This window comes from Hemiscyllium ocellatum, chromosome 4, assembly GCF_020745735.1.
Source record: "Hemiscyllium ocellatum isolate sHemOce1 chromosome 4, sHemOce1.pat.X.cur, whole genome shotgun sequence".
Lineage (NCBI taxonomy): Eukaryota > Metazoa > Chordata > Chondrichthyes > Orectolobiformes > Hemiscylliidae > Hemiscyllium > Hemiscyllium ocellatum.
In genome coordinates this window covers 108,324,187-108,348,064 of record NC_083404.1, presented here as the reverse complement: position 1 = coordinate 108,348,064, position 23,878 = coordinate 108,324,187, and the positions used below count along the sequence as shown (strand labels likewise).

At 42.0% G+C, this 23,878-nt stretch overlaps 1 protein-coding gene across 2 annotated transcripts in view; it reads left to right on the top strand.

Moving 5' to 3' along the window:
• The window catches only part of snap47 (synaptosome associated protein 47), a 65,639-nt gene that overhangs the window by 26,349 nt on the left and 15,412 nt on the right, over positions 1 to 23,878 (top strand). For both annotated transcript variants that reach the window (XM_060823749.1, XM_060823748.1), the window contains exon 4: positions 18,652 to 18,764. In XM_060823749.1, the coding sequence (XP_060679732.1) occupies positions 18,652 to 18,764 (113 nt within the window). The remainder of the gene's footprint in view (positions 1 to 18,651; positions 18,765 to 23,878) is intronic.

Here is a 23,878-nt window from a genome sequence, read left to right as displayed (position 1 = left end):
CCACATCATTGAAGTTCTTATGTGGTAAGTCTTCTTACAGCAGAGATTAGGCAATTTGTTTGCTCTGAGGGGTGAGAGTTTTTGGATCTTGATTCGTGAAAGGTGGTGGATATGGAGTTTTTCAATATTTTTAAGGCCGTGACAGTTAAATTCTTGTTAAGCAAAGGAGTGAAAGTTTATCAGGGTTAGGCAGAAATGTGGATCTAAAGTTGCCATCAGATTATATGATTTTTTTAAAATAGTGGAGCAAGCTTGAGGGACTGAATGGCCTACTCCAACTCTTGTTCTAATGTTCATCTCTCTTCACTCTACCTAGACCTTGTCATCATTTCTAAAGTGTTCTCCAACTGAGGCCGGTATAAAGCCAAGGATCCATTATTTTTTAAAGATTTTTGTACATACCTCTGCAGGTTCCAAGATTTGCTTCATGTTACCTGTCCTTATTCTTCTAACCAAATAAAACATTGTCTTTTATGTGTTAACCCATTTCAGCATTGTCTTTCTTGCTGAAGTAAGCTATCCTTCTCACAGATTACTACAATTCTATGTTTTGTATTGCTTGCAAGTTTTGAATTGATGTCATGCCAGCCCAATTCATTGATCTAGATCAAAAAGAGCACCAGTCCTCATACTAACTCTTGGGGAACAATGCAGTATATCTCTCTACTTGCATCAGCTAGTCAATTTAGTAACCATGTTGTCATTGCTTTTTGAGATCCATTGACTTTAATGTTGTTAACAAGCTTATTTGTGGTACATTGTCAAATGCCTTTTGAAAGTCCATATACACAATGTTAATCTCTCTGTTGCTTTGTCTAAAATTTAATCAAATTAATTGAACATCAACACATATACTGAATTTGATTTATTAGCCCATTAATTTCCAAATACCAGTTCATTTTACTCTGAAATGTTGCTCTGAAATTTTTCCCAACACCGATGTTCCGCTGGCTATCCTGAGATTGCAGCAGGGTACAACTTTTACAATTCCCAATTCCTCTGTCACCATGAATTTCTAAGGAAAACTAGAGGATTACAAACAAATTAACATATGAAATAGAAACAGAAGTGGACCAATCATCCTCTCTGCTCTTCAATAAGATCATGGCTGATCTGTTGAATTCAAAGTTACCGTCTACCCCCAATAACCTTAGATTTCCCATGCCTAACAAGAACCTCCACCTCTGTCTTAAAATATATATAATGACCCTGCTTTCACTGCCTTCTGAGACAGTGTATTCTAAAGTCTCAAGTCTCAGAAAAATGAATTTTGCATCTCTCTCCTGAGAGGTCAAACCTGAATTTTAAAACTGTGCCCCCTAGTTCTGGTGTGCTCCAACAAGAGGAAATATCCTTTACATGTCTGTTTTGTCAAGACCATCTTACACACTTTAATCAAGTCACCCCTTACTCTTCTAAACAGCAGTGGAATCAAACACAGTCTGTCCAACCTATTCTGATATGATAACATATTCCTTCCAGGACTGTGGATATCTTTATGGGCATCTTTACTTCCTGTAGTACCTAGGATGCATCTCATCAACAACATTTGACTTTTCTATGTAGTGCTATCTAATATCACGACTTTCTTCACTGCCGTTGATACATTAGCAGCATTGCCTGTAGCAAAAGCAGATATAAAAGCTCTGTTAAGTACATCAGACATGACTCCTGCTTGGGAAAAAATACAGTTTTGATTCCCAGATACTCCTACCCCCTTTCACAATCTGTCTCTATTTATTATGTTTATTAAAGGCTTTTGGTTCAATTTATCGGTCAATACCCTAGTCTTATACTCTGTTCTTGCCCCTCCAATGGAGAGCAGGAGAACACGACAAGGCTTTACATTTATGAAGAATCTCTACAGTGTGGAAACCGCTTATTTGGCCCAACAAGACCACACTGACCCTCTGAAGAGTATCCCACCCAGATCCATTCCCCTCTCCAATTACTTTACATCTCTTCTGATTAATTCGCCTAACCTACACATCCCAGAACGCTATGGGGAATTTAGCATGGCAAATTCACCTAACTTGTACAACTTTGGCTTGTGGGAGGAAACCAGAGCACCCGGCGGAAACCTATGCAGACACTGGGAGAATATGCAAACTCCACACAGACAGTCGCCCAAGACTGGAATCGAACCAGGGTCCCTAGTGCTGTGAGGCAGCAGTGCTAACCACTGAGCCGATACCTGACACAGTATCTTCCAGTATCCGAGTATGTTGCAAAGTGCCATACAGCCAATTAGGCAATTTTGAAGTCAATGTTGTAATATAGGATTTTGGCAAAACAATGTGGCTGTAACAAGGTTCCACAAGTAATGAGTTAATGGCTGGAAATGCCCTTTAATGGTCTTGATTGAAGAACAATATTGCCTGTGATGTAGCAGAGATCTTCCCTTCTTTTTTCAGTACTAGTGCCATAGGAACATTTTGCATCCAGCTGAGAAAACAGATGGGGCATTTGGTTTAATAGTTTATCAAAACCACTCCCTATTTCATTGAAGTGCCATGTTTTTGAAGTAGCACTTGAATACACAACTTCCTGGTTCAGAGGTGAGAGTGCTATGCACTGAGCCACAAGCAATATCTATTTCAGTGGAGTGTTGATTATGTGAACGGAATAACTATAGCAGAAGCAGTCTCTCGAACCTGCTCGATTTATGGCTGATATCACCTCAGCCTCAATTCTACCCTCTTTCTCGGTCTAACCCTTCAACCCATTACTAATTAAAAATCTGTCTATCTCCGTCTTAAAGTTATTCAGTGCCCCAGTATCTACCACACGCTAGGGTAGTGAATTGCACAGATTCATGACTTGTCTCTATCTTAAATCTGCCATTCCTGAACCTAAAACTAAAATCTCTCATTCACCACCATGTGTTATCGTGGAGGTCAAATTCAGGTTAATATGTGCAGAACTTTCCATTAGGGTAGCTTGATTTTTAGGATGGAGAAGTTGTTTAATGTATTTTCATTAATTTCATTTGGGGAAACAGGGGAGGATAGAATAGCAATTTGAAATGCAAGTTTTTCTTAACACGCTTCTTTCTTCCCATCTAAACCTTTGCATTACAATGATTTTAGAATCTGTGCTTCTTTTTTCCTACAAGATAGACCCTCGTTGTCTGCCCTCATGCTGAAATACAAGGCAACATACACATATGGAGGTGGAGAATGAGATGTAAGGGCACTTACTAGCACAGTGTCTGCATGAAGATTGAATGATTAGATATACTCTTGGGGGTATGCCTAGTGTTTGTACATGGACATCTCAATGAGTAGGAAAGGCGGGATACCAAAATTTAGAGTATGAATGTATGTACATTTATTTAAACAATAATGTGTCAACTGGGGAAAAATAATGAAATTATGAACTTGTTTATGAAAATTGGGTTCATCATATTTTGCTTTCCTTCATTCCATCAGTTATGATGATCATTTCCACTAGTTTCCAATAAAAGAAAAATAACACCCACATCATTTCTGGCTTGATGCTTTTAGGTAATCATTTCTGATTGTGTCTATAGCCTTCAGTACCTTAAAATACAAAACATAATTCACCTTTTCTGCTACACAACTCAAAATACACTCCAGCTACAATATTAATTTTGAAAAGCAAAATCAGTCTCTACGTTGCTCTGATACACCCTATTTCTATCACAATTTCTTCCTCCTTCTCAAGGCCGAAGGAAAAACCATCTCTTTGACGCTGGTAGACTTGCACTCTAATGTTTTTATTGTTCCTTCTTGTGTGAATATTTGAAGATGATGATAGATATGTGTAGGTGGCGAAGAAATGTGATTTGAGTAGCTATAACCATTGTTTGGTGTAATGCGACAATGTCTGACACTATTAAATACAAGTGTTTATATTCGCTTCTCACAGAACAGAATAAAGTTCCAGTACAGAAAGGAAAGTAAGTACAGCTCTTTACCAGAGCAATCCAAAATTTAATCTTATTGTCCTGACATTTTCCAGTCAACTTTAATCTGCTTTGCATTGTTTCTGCTCTCATCCCTATGGGAAAATACTCTGTGTTCTTAACAACTATTTTAATGAATTTCCCTCAGTTTTGTTCTTTATTATTAGTAATTAAAAATGACAATTGCTCATAAGGACATAAGCAGGAGGAGTAGGACCTGCAGCCCTTGACTTTACTCCACTATTTGATAAGACCATGCCTGGTCTGTCCCAGGCCTCAACTTCCCTTTCATGCCAGCTCCTCATTGTCCTCAACACCTCAATATTTAAACAATGTATCTACCTCCCCTTTCAATGCTTTCAGTGATCCAGTTTTCATGGCTCTTTGGGTAGTGAATGTCTGGAACTTCCTCTGGGTATTACTCTGAAAATTACTCTGTGTTATAGAAAGACAGACTTTGCTCTTCCAAACTAGTATTGGGAGTGGAGACAGTATTTTCAGTTGTGTAGCAGAAAGAGTGAATTATGTTTAGTTATGGTGGCTCAGTAATTAGCAGAGGGCCAGGGACACAGATTTGATTCCACCCTTGAGTGACTGTGTGGAGTTTACACTTTTTCTCCCAGTGTCTGCTTGGGAGTCCAAAGATGTGTAATATGGGTGGATTGGCTATGCTAAATTGCACATCATATCCAGGGATGTGCAGGCTAGGTTGATTAGGGAATGGGAAATGCAGGGCTACAGGTGTAGAATAGGGGATGAGTCTGAGTGGAATGCTCTTTGGAGGATCAGTGTGGACTTAGTCATAGAGATGTACAGCGTGGAAACACACCCTTCAGTCCAACCCATGCCGACCAGATATCCTAACCCAATCTAGTCCCACCTGCCAGCACCTGGCCCATATCCCTCCAAACCCTTCCTATTCATATACCCATCCAAATGCCTTTTGAATGTTGCATTTGTACCAGCCTCCGCCACTTCCTCTGCTGCTCATTCCATACATGTACCACCCTCTGTGTGAAAACATTGTCCCTTAGGTCTCTTTTTATATCTTTTTGCCCCCCTCACCCTAAACCTATGCCCTCTAGTTCTGGACTCCCTGACCCCAGGGAAAAGATTTTGCCTATTTACCCTATCTATGCCCCTCATAATTTTGTAAATCTCTATAAGGTCACCCCTCGGCCTCTGACGCTCCAGGGAAAACAGCCCCAGCCTTTCAGCCTCTCTCTATAGCTCCAATCCTCCAACCCTGGCAACATCTTTATAAATCTTTTCTGAACCCTTTCAAGTTTTGCAACATCTTTCCGATAGGAAGGAGACCAGAATTGCACGCAATATTCCAACAGTGGCCTAACCAATGTCCTGTACAGCTGTAACATGACCTTCTGGTTTGTATACTCAATGCTGTGACCAATAAAGGAAAGCAACCAAATGCCACCTTCAATATCCTACTTATGTGCAATTCCACTCTTGAGAGACAGTGAATCTGCACTCCAGGGTCTCTTTGTTCAGCAATATTACCTCGAACCTTACCATTAAATGTATAAATCCTGCCCTGATTTGCCTTTCCAAAATGAAGCACCTCATATTTACCTAAATTAAATTCCATCTGCCACTCTTTGGCCCATCTGATCAAGATCCCATTGTACTCTGAGGTAATCTTCTTCGCTGTCCACCACACCAACAATTTTGGTGTTATCTGCAAACTTACTAACCTAGTGTCTTTCAGTCAGGTGATTCTCATTCATCTAAACACTAATGAATAAAGGCTTAAACTGTTTAACCATTCTTGGTAAAATAAAACCACGTCCTGCCAATTCACTAATGTAGATGATAAAGAATTGAAGTCCCCAGATATGATCCTTGTGGCATTCCATGAGTTACACATTCCCCAACTCTGTCTTCTGTGATTTGGAGATGCCGGTGTTGGACTGGGGTGTACAAAATTAAAAATCTCACAACACCAGGTTACAGTCCAAAAGGTTTAATTGGAAGCACACTAACTTTCGGAGTGCCGCTCCTTCATCAAGTGGTTGTGGAGGACAATTGTAAGGCACAGAATTTATAGCAAAAGTTTACAGTGTGGTGTAACTGAAATTATACATTGAAAAATACCTAGATTGTCTGTTGATTCTTTCATCTGTTCGAATACCATGATAGTTTCACTTCTTTCATTTTTTTTAAAAGTTGCATTCTTGGGTTAACTGTAACAATTGGTGTTAGCTAGACAATATGTTGAAGGTGTTAGCCCCTTGTGTTCTCTGGCTGTGCCATGATGTTTAGATTGATTCTAATCTAAAAAATGAGGTAACAGAGTTTTACATGAATTCATGCATTTTTTTGAGCAAAGTACAATGTAACTCTGCAAGTACAAATTCACCCCACAAACATATATGTGTGCATGTAGGTCTTCTGTGTGTGTGTGTGTGTTTGTCTGTCTGTCTGGGTTGGGGGGGGGGAGTTGTGATTGTTAGAGTGTATTTGAGTTTAGAGTGTCTTAAGTCTGTGAGGGGGAGCATGTGTGAGTGAGAGTGTTTGTGTTTGGGGTGGGGGGTTGGGAGTGTCTGTGGGAGAGAGTGTATATGTGTGTGCGCGTGAATGTAGTGCGTGTGTGTGTGTGTGCACGTGCGTGTGTGCGTAGGAGTGCCTGTGTGTGTGTGTGCAAGCGTGCATCGGAGTGTATGTGTAGTGCAATGGTGGTCACCTGTAGTGTGACATGAACCCAAGGTCCCGGTTGAGGCCCTCCCTATTGGTATGGAGTTTAGCTATCAGCCTCTGCTCGGCCACTTTTTGCTGCTGCCTGTCCCGAAGTCCACCTTGGAGGATGGTCACCTGAAGGTCCAAGGTTGAACGTCCTGGACCACTGAAGTGTTCCCCAACTGGGAGGGAACACTCTTGTCTGTTGATTGTTGTGTGGTGCCCATTCATCTGTTGCTGTGGCCTTTGTTCGGTTTCCCCAATGTACCATACCTCCGGGCATCCTTGCCTGAAACGTATAAGATAGACAACATTGGCTGAGTCACATGAGTACCTGCCACGTACATGGTGGGAGGAAATCAAAGACTAGAGGGCATCAGTTTTAGGTTAGAGGGGAAAGCAACAGACATTTCAGTCCAACTTGTCCATGCCAACCAGGTCTCCTAAACAAGTCAAATTTGCCTGTGTTTGGCCCATATCTCTCTAAACCTTTTCTAGTCGTAGAGGTCCTTTGACTCAAACTGGTCCATACAGACCAAAATGTCCATCAACTCTAACCCTATTTCCCTGCACTTGGCCCATACACTTCTAAAACTTTTTTATCCATATATTTGTCCAAATGCTTTTTAAATGTTGTTAATGTATGCTGCTCAACCACTTGCGCTGGCAGCTCAATATGCATACCACCCTCAGGTCCCCTTTTATTCTTTCCCCTCTAACCTAAAACTGATGTCCTCTAGTCTTTGATTTCCTAATCCAGGGAAAAAAGACAGTGCATTCTCCCTACCACCAACCCCCACCATTCAGTCTCCAATGCTGTAAAGATAAAGGTCCTAGCTTGTCCAACCTCTCCCAATAGTTTAGACCGTTGAGGCCTGGCAACATCCTTGTAAATTTCTTCTTCACTTTTTCCAGTTTAATAACATACTTCCTTGGTGAGCTGAAAATGTGTTACTGGTTAAAGCACAGCAGGTTAGGCAGCATCCAAGGAACAGGAAATTCGACGTTTCGGGCCAGGGCCCTTCATCAGGATTCCTGATGAAGGGCTCTGGCCCGAAACGTCGAATTTCCTCTTCCTTGGATGCTGCCTAACCTGCTGTGCTTTAACCAGCAACACATTTTCAGCTCTGATCTCCAGCATCTGCAGACCTCACTTTTTACTTCCTTGGTGACCAAAACTGAACACAATACTCCAAGTGCAACCTCACCAACATCCTGTACAACTGCAATATAATTTCCCAGCTTCTATACTCAATGCCCTGACTAACGAAGGCCAGTGTACCAAAAGCTCTGTTCGCTGCCCTGTCTACCTGTGAGTGCACTTTCACAGAACCATTCTCCTGAACTGCAAGATCCCTCTGTTCTACTACACTCCTTAATGTGCTACCATTCACCTTGAAACTGCTAGGAGAAAGTGAGGACTGCAGATGCTGGAGACCAGAGTTGAAAAATGTGGTGCTGGAAAAACACAGCAGGCCAGGCAGCATCCGAGGAGCAGGAGAACCGACGTTTTGGGCATAAGCCCTTCTTCAGGAATGAGGCTGGTGTGCCAGGCGGCTGAGATAAAAGATAAGGGGGAGGGAATTTGGGGGAGGGGCGCTGGGAATACGATAGGTGGAAGGAGGTGAGGGTGAGGGTGATAGGCCGGAGAGGGGGTGGGGCCGGAGGCGGAGAAGTCGGGAAGAAGATTGCAGGCAAGAGGGCGGTGCTGAATCCGGGGGTTGGGAATGAGATAAGGTGTGGGGAGGGGAAATGAAGAAGCTGGAGAAATCTACATTCACCCAGTGTGGTTGGAGGATTCCTAGGCGGAAGATGAGGCGCTCTTCCTCCAGGCGTCGTGTGGTCAGGGTCTAGCGATGGAGGAGGCCAAGGGCCTTCTTGTCTGGAGGAAGAGCGCCTCACCTTCCGCCCTAGGAACCCCCCAACCACACGGGATGAATGTAGATTTCTCCAGCTTTCTCATTTCCCCTCCCCACACCCTTTCTCAGTCCCAACCCCCGGATTCAGCATTGCCCTCTTGACCTGCAATCTTCTTCCCGATCTCTCTGCCCCCACCCCTTCCTTCTCCGGCCTTTCGCCCTCACCCTCACCTCCTTCCACCTACCATATTCTCAGCGCCCTTCCCCCAAATTCCCTCCCCCCTACCTTTTATCTCAGCCTGCCTGGCACACCAGCCTCATTCCTGAGGAAGGGCTTATGCCCAAAACGTTGATTCTCCTGTTCCTCTGATGCTGCCTGGCCTGCTGTGTTTTTCCAGCACCACATTTTTCAACCTTGAAACTCCTATCTTGATTTGACTTTCCAAAATGCAACACCTCACACTTATCTTTTTCAAACTCCATCTGCCATTTCTCAGCCCACGTCCCCAACTGATCAAGGTCCTGCTGCAATTTCTGATAAACTTTCTCACTGTCCACAACACCTCCTATTTTAGTGTCATTTGCAAACTTATTAATTACGCCTTGTACATTTTCATCCAAATCATTGAAATAGATAACAAACAGTAATGTGCCCAGCACCGACCCCTGAGACACTAGTCACAGGCTTCCAGTCCAACAAGCATCCTTCCACTATTACCTTCTGCTTCTTACCATCAAGCCAATTATGTATCCAATTTACCAGCTTGTCCTGGATTCCTTGTGGTCTAACCTTCCATAGCAACCTTATCAAAGGCCTTACTGAAATCCGTATAGACTACTGTCCTGCCCTTGTCAATCTTCCTGGTCACTTCACCAAGGAACTCGAACAAATTTGTGAGACATGATCTCCCACGCACAAAGCTATGCTGACTATTCCTAATCGAACCCTGTCTTTCCAAATGCATGTATATCGTATCCCTCAGAATCTTCTCAAGTAACATAGATGTTTATTTGATTTAATTTTGATAAGTTTCCAATAACCTTTTGACTTATTGTATTTCCCACAATGCTACACCAAAGCATTTTCTTATAAAAATATAGAAAAAGGCCTTCCAGGCCAGAAGTGAACTTTATTGCAGAAGTTGCATATAAGGCAGCAGGTTAAGGGTTGGTTTATTTCCTTGAAGGACCTTGGTGAATCCATTGTATTTTTACAGCATCTAAAAGATTCTTGACTCATGCCAACAACAGTACAGAATTAAAATTCTAAAAGTCATGTTGGAATTAAAATTTGACCACATGGGCAGCACGGTGGCACAGTGGTTAGCACTGTTGCGAATGTATGTATACATTATCTTGAAAACTTCTCCAGTAACTTACCCACCACAAATGTTAGGCTTACTGCTCTATATTTGCAGTCCTTCTTGAATCAGGGCATGCCACTCGCTACCCTCCAGTCTTCTGGGACCTTTATCCATGGCTAACAATAATGCAAAAATGTCAGCCAGAGCCCCCATAATTTCTTCTGTTGCCTCTTGCAGTGTACTCGCATATATCTGGTCAGGTGCAAGTGATTTATCCACCTTCATACATTTTAATACATCCAGCACATTGTCTACTGTAATACAGACTATCCCCAAGATATGACCACTAACTTTCCCAAGTCTTAATGTCTTTCTCCACCGTAAACACAGAGGAGAAATACTCATTCAGGTCTCGCCCATCTCTCTTGGTTCTATACGTACACGTCCACTTTGGTCCTTGAGGGGTCCTATTCTCTCTCTAGTTTTTTTTTTCCTTTAATATTCTTAAGGAACCTTTTTGGATTCACCCTAATCTTCTCAGCCAAGGCTATCTCAAGTCACCTTTTCTCCTTCCTGATTTCCTTCTTCAGTAAACTCCTGTATTCCCCATATATCTCCAGGGATTCCCATGACTCTAGCTGGCAGTACCTGAGCCATACCTCCTTTTTTTTTCTGGTCAAAGCCTCAATATCTCTTTTCATTCATGGTTCCCTATTCCTGTCAACCTTGCCTTTTACCCTCACAGGAACATGTAGACATTGAACTCTAGCTATCTCACTTTTAAAGACTTCCCACTTTCTGGAGGTCCCTTTGCTTGCAAACAAACTACTCCAATCAATCCCTGCAAGATCCTGTCTAATTCCATAAAAATTTGTATTGCCCCAATTTCGAACTTGAACCTGTTTTTGTCCCTCTCCATAACAATCTTAAAATTAATAGAACTATGGTCACTGGTCCTTGTCCAAATGTCTTTTAAATGTTGTAACTGTAGCTGCCTCTACCATTGCCTCTGCCAATTGATTTGATGTATATACATGGCCATCAGTGTGAAAACGTTGCTCCTCAGCTCCCTTTTAAATTTTTCTCCTCTAACCTTAAACCTTTAATTTTGAACAAAAGACTTTTGCTATTCACCTTATCTATGCCTCTCATGATTTTATGAACCCCTTAACTTCCTACACTCCAAAAAAAAGTCCACACTATCCAGCATGTGCCTATAACTCAAACCCTCCAGTCTTCCTCTAACACCCTTGTAAATGTTTTCTTGTAAACCCTTTCCAATTTACTAACATCCTCCTGTAGCAGAGCGACCAGAACTTTGTGTAGTACTCCAAAAGTGATCTCATCAATGTTCTGTACAGCTGTGACATGATGTCCCAACTCCTATACTCAGTGCTCTGACCAATAAAGGCAAGCATGCCAAAGACCTCCTTCACTACCCTGTCTACCTGTGACACTGCGCCATCTCCTCAGCCACTGCTTTAGCTGATGTGATTGTTTGCACAGGCACCCAGACAGGCCACTTGTCAATGTAGATCTAGCCAGTGGTGGCTGGGTGTGGATCCTGGGTGAGGAGTCCACCAAAACCTCAGTCTAATACCTACACTGTGCCAGCTGCCTGTGTGGCAAACACACTGCACATCAACTCAATCATATGGCTATGGTGGAAACTAGTAAGGGATAGTTCTTCAGTTTTCTTGAGAGGGAGCCACTGTCAGCCTGAGCAGGTGGAACTATCAGTCACTGGTACAGTCTGCACATGGTCCAAGTGCTTTTCCACTGTCAGTCACCTGCTTTGAAGGCTGGTGCTCAGGTGATTTGTTCCAGTACAGTCTAATGGTCAGTGGTCAGTCCTGTTGGGTCAACTCAAGCAATCTGAGGAATTATGTATTGTTAGTTGCAAATACAATGGTCAAGGGCCTAGTCAGCCATTTCTGGGGGCTGCTAGTTGAAGTCATTCAGTGGCATCACTGCCTAAAGAAGTTGAGGAGTGAAGGCTAGTGGGAGAGGGCCGGACAGGCATTTTGTGAGGTGGGGGACAAGGATAGTAATGGGGAGGAAATACTCAAGGTGAATAGGGTGTAGTATAAAGTGTAACATAGGGTATGGGAGAGTGTTTTAGTAGCAGTGATCACCGCCAATACCTCCAGAGGGGGAGCATTGAGGAGTAGGGTAACATCAAGGTGTAATGCTGGGGTTCAGGGATGAGAGAGTACACTTGTAGATTAGGTTCAATGTGTAGGTCTTCACATGGGGGAGTATGCATGGAAATTGGTTGTTGACTAGTATGAAAGGAGACTTGAAAGTCTTGAGCTTTTTTGAAGGAGTGTCTGGCCACCAGGTGCAACTTAGTGCTGACTGCAATCCCTGCCATCACTTCCTATCCTTGAGCTGTGAAGTGGCACTAGAAAATGGCTGGGACAGTGTCACTTGATTGGCGAAAGCACAAAGTCCGTGTTCATTAGATGCTAGGACATTGAAAGAACAAACATATAAATTTGCAAATCCCATCTACAATTAATTTTCAAATATTTCACTCTCCATTTGCATGCTCATCAAAGGCACTTTACAATCTGTCATTGGTGTTTGCAAATTGTTTTTCATGGCTAAACTTCAAAATGATTAAGCTCTTGTAAAGTACTTTGGGGTATCCTGTGAGCCTTCAATCCTTTAGGATGGAAGTACTAGTTGTTTTGGAATCTGTTGTGTAAAAGACCCTTGGTAAATTTCTCCAGTAGTCTCGTAGGTGACACACACTAATGTGGCTGAGTGTTGGTAGTGGAGAGTGTGGATCTTTGTGAATGTAGTGCCAGTCATGAGGGTTGTTTCGTCATGGCTGGTGTCAAGTTTCACAAGTGTTGTCGTAGCTACACTCATCCAGGCAAGTGGGAACTATTCCATCACACTCCTGACTTGTGTATTATAGGTGGTGAGCAGGCTTTGGGAGCCTGGAGGTGAGTTGCTTGCTAGTCACAGTATTTACGTGGCTGGTGCAGGTCACTTTCTGGTCAACAGTAACCTGAAGGATAGTGGGGGAATTAAGTAATAGTAACAACTACTAAATGTTAAGGAATGATAGTTAGACTCTTTCTAGTTGGAGATGGTAAGTACCTGCATTTGTGTGGTGCAAATGTTACTTGCCACTTTTCAGCCCAAACCTGAAAATTGTCCAGATGTTGCTGCCTTTGAACTGCTTCAGAATCTGAGGAGTATCAAATGGCTAAACATTGTGCAATCACCAGCAAGCAACCCCAGTTCAGATTTTACGATGGAGGGTGAAATAACCGATGATGATTGAGCAGTAGTCCCTGAGGAACTTCTGCAGAAGAACTGAGATCCATGTCCTCCAATAACTATAACCATATTCCTATATGCTAGGTATGGCTACAATGAGCAGAGAGTCTCCCCCTGATTCACGTAGATTCCAGTTTTGTTGGGGTTCTTTGATACCACACTCAGTCAAATGCAGCCTGATGTCAAGGACAGTCAATTTTACCCTCTGGAATTCAGCTGTTTTGTCTGTGTTTGAATCAATGTTGGAATAAGGTCAGGAGCTGAGTGGCCTTGGGAGAAGCCAAACTGGGCATCAGCAACCAGGTTATTGCTAAGTGCTGTTTGATAGCACTGTTGATGACACATTTCTTCATTTTACAGATTGAGAGTAGACTCATGTAATGGTAATTGGCCAGGTTATATTCATCTTTGTGTGTATAGGACATACCTGAGCAATTTTCCACATTGCTGCATAGATGCCAGTGTTGTAGATGTACTGGAACAACTTGGCTAGGTGTGCTGAAAGGATACGAGTACATGGCTTTAGTACTATTGCCAGAATGTTGCCATGGCCTCCACATCCTTCGCAGTACGTAGTGCCACCAGCCATTTTTTAAATATTATGTGGAGCAAATTGAATTGGTTGAAGACTGGCACCTGTGGTGCTGCAGACCTCTGGGGGAGGCTGAGATGGATCACCCACTTCGCATTTCTGCCTGAAAACTGTTACAAATACTTTCAATGTGATGTGACTACAGAAACTGACCACTTAAACTGGCATTTTCATATATTGGCTTACAAGATGTGATAAATTTACAGACATTTGGATCTTGAAGGTGGCACAGTTGCTCAGTGGTTAGCACTGCTGCCTCACAGCACCAGGGTCCCAAGTTCAATTCCAGCCTTGGACTGTCTGTGTGGAGTTTGCACATTCTCTCCATGTCTGCATGGGTTTCCTCCAGGTGCTCCGGTTTCCTCCCACAATCCAAAGATGTGCAGGTCAGGTGAATTGGCCATGCTGAATTGCCCATAGTGTTAGGTGCATTATTCAGAGAGAAATGGGTCTGGGTGGGTTACTATTTAGCGGGTCGGTGTGGACTTGTTGGACTGAGGGCCTGTTTCCACACTGTAGGGAATCTGATCTAGTCTAATCTAGTACACATTGGAAAATTCAGCACCTGGAAAGATGCTGTCGAACTGTTCTGCTCTAAAAACCTCTTTCTCTTAATCACTGATCCCTTCAAATATCCATCATCAATTTTCTTTGCTACACCATCTATGTCCCAGAAACTCATTTTCCATACCCTGTGTAATTATCTAAATAATCTGTAGTTCAGGTTTTTGGAATATTAACAACATCATTGGTGTTTGATTTCTCCATAGCTTCAAGTATCCTGCGTAATATCTATCTTGAAACTTCCACAGGGACAATGCGTTCTTGGACTTTAGATATGAAGAAGAAAGATAGATGTTTAAATTAAAAACTGATAAGGTAACCAAAGGCATAATTAAAGAGGTAGTGTGTAAGATGCAACAACACCTAGAAAGGGAATAGTCCAAAATGTTCAATCTTGGAGGGACGTGTAGGACTGGAGTAGATTGCAAAAAAGAGCCTCTGGAAGAAATTATAAATGGTGGGAATTGTGATATTGTTACTGTGCCCACAGAAATTAGCGTGTATTAGGTAGTGGGTGAGTTGAAGTTTATACTGGTATAGCTGACTTAAAAGGAATTTGAGAAGTAGGGTCGGTAGGCTCTGTAGCTATGGATGTTGCAGAGAAAATGCTTTGGATACTATGATTAGATGGAGTTCTGCTGATGGACAACATGTGCTATTTGAAGACCAAGTATTAATACTCATATAAAATGGAATTAAGTTAACTCTTGGCATCAATTTTACTGTGATTCTTAACCTTAATTTTCAAAGCTATAATTCCAATGTACTTTTGGGATGGAGTTTGATTTAGTTTGATTATGTCACGCAGGTGATAATAAATTGGAGTCTTATTTACGTTTCTTAAGTTTTATTTCCATGACTTCAGTGGATATATGGATAATTATAAAATAATCACCTTTTTGTGTAAACCTGGTCTAAACCAGTGACATGCACATTGCGACTGAGTTTAAGGCTGTTTCCTACCCTCCTGTCATGTTTTAGCCTGATGTTGTATTTAATACCTTCCTATCTAACGAGATTTAACATTTCTTTTTTATAAGACAAGAAGAAATGGAACAGGAGAAGGCTGTTCGGCCACTCGAGCCTGCTCTGCCATTCAGTAGGATCATGGCTGATCTGACATTCCTCTCATCCATTTTCCTGCCTTTTTCCTGTTTTTTTCCCATAACCCTTGATTTTCCTACTGATCAAAAATCTATTTCAGCCTTCAATATACACAGGGACTCTGCCCTCACCGCGCTCTATAGCAAGGAGTTTCAAAGTTACTCGACCTGCTGAGAGAAGAAATTCATCCACATCTCAGTCTTCATTCTGAGATTATGCCCTTTAGTCCAAGACTCTTCCATGATGAGGGGAGACATCCTCTCAGCATTTATCCTGTTAAGCCCTTTAAGAATCTTATATGTATCAATGAGATCACCGCTCATTCTTCTCAACTCCAGTGAATTGATTCCCAACCTGCTTAGCCTTTGCTCATAAGACAATCCCTTCATACGAGGGATCATCCGAACGAACCTTGTTTGAATTTCCTTGAATGAAATTAGATATTTCCATAAATGCCGGAACCAAAACTGCTCACCAGAACCTTGCACAGTTGTAGTAAGACTTCCTTACTGTTCTATTCCAACCTTCTTGAAATAAGTGCCAACTTTCCATAAGCCTTCCTGATACCTGCTGTTCCTATGTGCTACTTTCCTGTATTTCATGCACAAGTGCCCCCAAGCCCCTTTTTTTATATTGCAGCTTTCTCCATTTAATAATATTCTGTTTTTTTTGTTCTACCTTTAAAATTGAATAACTTCCCATTTTCTGTTATTTCCATTTGCCAACTTTTTTTACTTAACCTGTCAATATCTCTCTTTAAATTGTTTGCATCCCTCTCGCAGCCTTCATTCCATCTATTTTTGTGTCGTTTGCAAATTTGGCTACAGTACATGCAATTTCTTCCTGAAAGTCATTAATTCTATTGTTACTGTTCCAGTACTGATGCCTGTGGAATCTCGCTGGTTATGGGTCACCAATCTGGAAAAGAACTCTTTATTTCCACTCACTATTTCTGGCCCGTTAGCCAATTCTCTAACCATGGCAATGTTGTACTTCCAATGTTATATGTGGGCTCTTATCTTATGATTTAACCTTTTGTGAGGTACTTATAGCCAACTTGCAAGTTTCTTTGCCTTTCTTCATAACAGTGTTGTGGAGGCGCCAGTGTTGGACAGGGATGGACAAAGTGAGAAGTCACATGACACCAGGTTATAGTCCAATAGGTTTATTTGAAATCACAAGCTTTTAGAGTGCTCCATTTTCGTCAGATGAAGTGGAGGAGACTTCACTTGATGAAGGACCAGTGTTCCAAAAGCTTGTGGTTTCAAGTAAAGTTGTTGGACTATATCCTGGTGTCATGTGACTTCTGACTTCATAACTCTATGCTAGGATTTGGGAGAAGATTTGTAGCTCGGGTGCTCATTGTTATGGTTCTTTTCGCCGAGCTGGGAATTTGTGTTGCATACGTTTCGCCCCCTGTCTAGGTGACATCTTTAGTGCTTGGGAGCCTCCTGTGAAGCGCTCCTGTGATGTTTCCTCTGGCATTTATAGTGGTTTGTACCTGCCGCTTCCGGTTGTCAGTTCCAGCTGTCCGCTGCAGTGGCCGGTATATTGGGTCCCGGTCGATGTGCTTATTGATTGAATCTGTGGATGAGTGCCATGCCTCTAGGAATTCCATGGCTGTTCTCTGTTTGGCTTGTCCTATAATAGTAGTGTTGTCCTAGTCGAACTCATGTTGCTTGTCATCTGAGTGTGTGGCTACTAAGGATAGTTGGTCATGTCGTTTCGTGGCTAGTTGGTGTTCATGGATGCGGACCGTTAGCTGTCTTCCTGTTTGTCTTGTATGTAACAGAACAGACAACAAGACGGGGAACCTATCAACAAAGACGGCATACTCAAACTACTGGACCTGTGCCTCACAACACACTTCACATTCAACAACCAAATATATGAACAAATCAACGGCACACCCATGGGCTCATCCATCTCTGGACTCATAGCAGAAGCAGTAATGCAAAGGTTAGAACAAACAGTCTTACTGCAAATTCAACCCAAACTCTGGGTCAGATATGTAGATGATACCTTTGTAATCATTAAAAACACAGAAATAGAGAACACATACCTGATCATCAACGCCACACTCACAGGAATCCGATTCACTAGAGAGAAAGAAAAGGACAACTAACTTCCATTCCTAGATGTGATGGTACAGAGAACACCGAACGGAGATTTCACCACACAGGTATACAGGAAAGCCTCACACACAGACCAAGTCCTAAACTATGAAAGCAACCACCCCAACACACAAAAGAAGTTGCATTAAGACACTGTTCAAAAGGGGCACAACACACTACAGTACACCAGAACTGCAAAAAGAGGAAGAAGAACACCTATACAATGTATTTGCCAAAAATGGATACCCCCGCAATTTCATCAACAGATGTCTAAGGGAAAGACATCGGAATGAGGACATGCCACAACCCAAAGGACTAGCCACACTACCATACATCAAAAACATTTCTGAACTGACAGCCAGACTGCTGCGACCACAAGGACTCATAACAGCACACAAACCAACAGTCACTGTCAGACAACAACTCACCAGGACGAAGGACTCAATGCCCAGCATGAGCAAAACCAATGCTGTGCACAAAATCCCATGCAAGGACTGCACAAAACACTACATAGGACAAACAGGAAGACAACTAACGGTCCGCATCCATGAACACCCACTAGCCATGAAACGACATGACCAGCTATCCTTAGTAGCCACACACTCTGATGACAAGCAACATGAGTTCGACTGGGACAACACTACTATTATAAGACAAGCCAAACAAGAATAGCCAGGGAATTCCTAGAGGCATGGCATTCATTCGCAGATTCGATCAATAAGCACATCGACCTGGACCCAATATACCGGCCACTGCACTGCGTCTCACACCTGCATACACACACTATGGGTTCTGGGGAAAAAAATAAGCACTACCGCAGTTAGGCGGTAGTGTGCGGGTTAATAAAAAAGGAGTGTCTAAAAAAAATATACTGGCCACTGCAGCGGACAGCTGGAACTGACAACCGGAAGGGGCAGGTACAAATCATTATAAATGCCAGAGGAAACATCACAGAAGCGCTTCACAGGAGGCTCTCAAGCACTGAGGATGTCACCTAGACAGGGGACAAAACGTCTGCAACATTATTTCCCAGCTCGGCGAACAGAACCACAACATCTATGCTAGGAATCAGCCCTTCTAGCTTTTTTTTTTGCATGTCCTTCAGGACTTGGTTGTCTTCCTTCAATGTGACTGATGCAGATAAGGTTTTGACTCAATAAATAGCAATACAAATTTGTGTTTGCTTTTACTTCTGCAGCAACTGGCTTCTTGGATAGAGTTATGCATCCTGTTTCAGCGAGTGGTGGACAGATGTCTCAACAAGTGTCTGACCAGACAGTTTCAGAGGCTGAGGCTCAAGAACTGAGACAGGTGAGTGCATTCTGCTTCATTCAGATATTTTCATTTATGGGCTCAATATTATGTAATGGGCATATCCTTAAAGTTCATTGCTTGAGTAGATGCTATTAAATAACTGAATACATTGTGCATTTTTTTTGAGCCATTGTCACTTCTATTGTTGGTCACTACTGGTCATGACTATTTTTTGGAGTTCAATATTTAGCCTAAGTAAGAAAGATTAGATTAGATTACTTAGTGTGGAAACAGGCTCTTTGGCCCAACAAGTCCACACCGACCCGCCGAAGCGCAACCCACCCATTCCTACCCCTTTTACCTAACACCACGGGCAATTTAGCATGGCCAATTCACCTAACCCACATATCTTTGGACTGTGGGAGGAAACCGGAGCACCCAGAGGAAACCCACGCAGTCACGGGGAGAATGTGCAAGCTCCACATAGTCAGTCGCCTGAGGCGGGAATTGAACCCGGGTCTCTGGTGCTGTGAGGCAGCAGTGCTAACCACTGTGCCACCATACCAAAGAGGAGATAGCAAACTCCATCCATGTAGTGGACTGTGACAAGACAAATTGCCAGTGTGATTATCTGTGACTTGTCCTCCCTGCTTGACTGTAAATCTTCAACAAGTTGAGTGTGATTACCACAGTATTTCATTCTTTTGCTCAGACGTCTTCATTGTATTTCTTGTGCATTCTTTTCCTCCTTCTTGTTCATTTAGTCCAATGCACAGTAAAAAATGATCATATTCCTAGCTTTTACTGGAACGATGGCACAGTGGTTAGCACTGCTGCCTCACAGCACCTGAGACCTGGGTTCAATTCCCGACTCAGGCGACTGACTGTGTGGAGTTTGCACGTTTTCCCCGTGTCTGTGTGGGTTTCCTCCGGGTGCTCCGGTTTCCTCCCACAGTCCAAAGATGTGCGGGTCAGGTGAATTGGCCATGCTAAATTGCCCGTAGTGTTAAGTAAGGGATAAATGTAGGGGTATGGGTGGGTTGCGCTTCAGCGGGTCAGTGTGGACTTGTTGGGCCGAAGGGCCTGTTTCCACACTGTAAGTAATCTAATCTTAAAAAAAAACTTTATTCAATGTGTATTCTTTGAATTTAACTTTTCCTTTCAAACAGTGCAGAAATTTGAAAAGTGCATTCAAAGGCTAACTCACCGTCCAAATTACTGTCCAAAGGAAATCAAAAGTCACATCTCAAATGAAAGGATTAAACATGCATATCCTGAGACCGTCAAAAGAGGTTCCTGAATTGAATGGATCTCTTTTAAAACAAAGAAGATTACTTTTTAACACCCTCAGGATGAATGTTTTCAAACAATAAAACAGGATATAGCTAATTAACCCCAGACCACCACCACTTTTGGAAAATGAGTGTGAGCAGTTTATCCCAATCAGTCCTAATGCTGAATTCAACAGCCAATTCTGTCATGTGCAGAGTAAGACAACAGTGAAATCCCTATTTCCTTCTCAATTGCTGAAAATGTGTTGCTGGTCAAAGCACAGCAGGCCAGGCAGCATCTCAGGAATAGGGAATTCGACGTTTCGAGCATAAGCCCTTCATCAGCCCTCAATCAGCCCTTCCTGATGAAGGGCTTATGCTCGAAACGTCGAATTCCCTATTCCTGAGATGCTGCCTGGCCTGCTGTGCCTTGACCAGCAACACATTTTCAGCTGTGATCTCCAGCATCTGCAGACTTCATTTTTTACTTCTCAATTGCTCCCAGTCAGAAAGCCTTTGAGAGGCAGATGCATGTGTCTGTTAGCCCCCGCTGAGTGTGCTGGCTGACTAAGCAGTGTTTTGGTGGTTGTACCTAGAGTAAATACATTTATTATGAAATAATAAAATATTATTTGAAATATAATGCTGCCAACTTACCACATATTTCTCTCCCAAAAGCACATTCAAATGAAGTATAGGTGAAGAGAAAGTACCCCTCAATCATCACCAGCTGCATCCTGCCACTCAGCCAAACGTAGATCCAACTTGCCAAATTTTCTTTGATCCCATGGGTTCTTACCTTTGTTATCAGTATCCCAGTGGGACCTTATCAAAAGCCTTGTTGAAGTCCAAGTAGACTGCATCAAAACATTGTTCCATCTGCACACCTGGTCACCCCTTCAAAACATTTAATCAGACATGACCTTCCCTTGACAAAACTATGCTGAGTATTCTTGATTAATCTCTGCCTCTCCAAATGTGTCTCTCCAAATTGTTTCTAATTGTTTCCTCCCCACCAGAAAACATTAGTATGCAGATACTATATGCGGGCTAATGATATGCTATCCTTTATTATAAGTAAGATTAAACATAAAACTAAGGATTTAATGCATTAGTTGCCAGGATTGAAATGATGCCACATCTTGAATGCAGTGTATATTTTTGGTCTCCTTATCTAAGGAAGATGTAAGTTCATCGGTGGTGATTCATGAGGAATTAATTAGCTTAATATCTCAGGAATGAGCAGATAATTCTGAGGATGATTTGCACAATCTGGGCCTGTTTTCACTGGAGTTTAGAATATTGAGAAGATAACTGAACATGAATGAACTTGATAAAGTGGATAGGGAAGGGATATTTCCTCTTGTAGTTGAGTCCAGAATGAGGGAACGCTGTTTTCCATTTTAGGGCCCTAGTTTTTAACTTGGGAAACTCCTTTCATTCTAGAATTTTTTTCTGAGAATTGTGAGACTTTGGAACATTGCCTCAGACAGTGGTGGAGCCAGGGTTGTTGAATATTTTAAGACAGAAGCAAATGGATTTATGGTAGAAAGGGGAATCGGGTGTTGTCAGGAGTAGTTGGGAATTTGGCCTTTGAGATACGATAGAGCAGACTCGAGGGGTCAAATAGTCCACTTCTGCTTCTATTTATAATATGAGCACTAGCGAGTTTCTAGTGATTAATTTTTTTCTTCTTCTGACGACATTGACTCCTAACTTAAGAGCTGTTATTCTACATCTCCCGAGTAGCCATTCTTCACCCAAGAGTCCAGGTAGTTGAAGGTACGGTGCTGCGTATGGAATTGCATTGCAGAGAAGTTGCCTGTTACTATGCTAATTAATATCTTAACGCAGTTTCACCACTACTGTTGTAACAAATTAGTATCTAACAGCTGATAGTTTAGATTTCTATATCTCTCCTGCATGCCTTCTTCCTTTAGTTGAGAGAAAGAATCTATATTTATGTCGAGTCTTTCACAACCTCAGCACGTCTAAAGCCAGTAAAGTATGTTTGAAGAGTGGTCACTGTTGTAATGTAGGGAAAGGCAGCAGCCCATTAGTGAAATTAACATTTTTATTGATGTTGGTTGCAGGATAAATATTGACCATGATTCCCTAGTACCATCATGAAGACCCTCAGCTCGACCCAGCTCAGCATTTCATCCGAAATCTAGCAGTGAAGCAGTCAATCAATATTGCTGTAAATGTTGGACTAGCCTATGTGCTAGAGTATCTGAGTGAGGCTTGAACCCATAACTTTCTGACTGAGACATGAGCGTGAGAACAATGAGCCATGGCTGATTAGGAAAGATATGATTAGTTCTTTCAGGTTCAGTTCAAAATCACTTTCTAGCACAATGAATTTTTGCAAAGCTTTTTGCATACAAAGATAAAAGAGACGTTGCCTTAGGGTGACACAGAAGATGACATGGCATTACTTAAAGAAGAATCAGATAGTGTAATTCATTAAACCGCTCTTTCAAAGAACTGGCACAGGCTCCATAGTCTGAATGACTGCCTCCTATGCAGTAAGCTTCTGTAAGATTAGCACAATCCTTGTAGGCCTCTTTTTTTGCCCCCCAAAAAATCTGATGTTCTATTCCATTGCCGTCTCTGGGATCTTGCTGTTTGCAAATTGGCTATGGGTATGCAAAATTTCCCCACATTACAATTGAGACTATATTTATTTTGCTGTGTTGCTTTGGAAGATTGAAATATTGAAAGCTACTATGCACATCCAAGTTAATTCTCTCTATTCAGCTGCTTCTCTTTTTTTTGGAACTCTCTGCACCGTTTTTCACACTGAAGCAGTATCTGTATACTGTATCAGGTTCTGTGAAGCGGTGATTGATAAAACCAGACACCAGAGGGCTCCAAATGCATTCTGTATGTGGGCCTGAACTTATTTATTACTCTGTAAATCTTAGGATGGGCTGTAAGAGTACAAAAGCTGCAGGGGCGATACGGTGGCTCAGTGGTTAGCACTGTTGATCAACAACTCCATAATTGCATCATTTACATGTCAACATGATACAAGTGTTATCACTCCAAGCTGTGAGGTAAAAACTTAGGGGTTCAAATCCCCCTTTAGAGACTTGAGCACATAATCTAGACTGTATCTGTGCTGTGCTGAAGCAGTGGTGCATTGTTAAAAGTGTGATCATAAAATTGGGCTTTATTACCCACTCTAGTGAATATAAATGATTGTAAAGCAGTACTTTGCACAAGAATTCTCCCCAATATCCTGGTCAATATCTATCCTTCAACTAACATCACTAAAAGATAATACCTGGACATTATTGAATTTCTATAATGTATGTAATTTAGCTACATACTAGCAGAGGCAACAATTAAAATATACGTCAGCAATTGTAAAGTACATTTTGATGCTCTGAGGTCATTGAAAGGTATTATATAAACCTTATATAAAATCTTTACTTTCTTTCACACTTCCCTGGAGGGCTCAACTATTGGCAGCAAGTTGTTGTTAGCTCATGCGTGAAGCTCTTATGAAAAACAAGTCAAGCCCCTCCAAGTTGCACCAAAAAGCTTAGCCATTCTTCAGTAGCTTCTTAAAGTTTCCTGGCAGAATTATAGTGCAAATCACTTTGAGAAATGATGTAGCTCTACACAAAATTTGTGAGTTTAAACAACTTGTTCACTTTCCAGTTTCAAATATTTTGCATTAACATTAAATGCTCACAACAAAGTGAGGAGAGGTTTGAATGCAAAGAGAGAACAGGTAACACAGAAGTATTAAAGAATTGAGTTGGAGCCAGTAGGATGCCTGGGTATAAATGTCTGCCACTGATTTAGGGGGAACATACAGAGAGCTGGCATTGAAGATCTGCAGAGTAGGGGCTTGAGACTTAGGACAAAACCTATTAAAGGTAAGCTCTG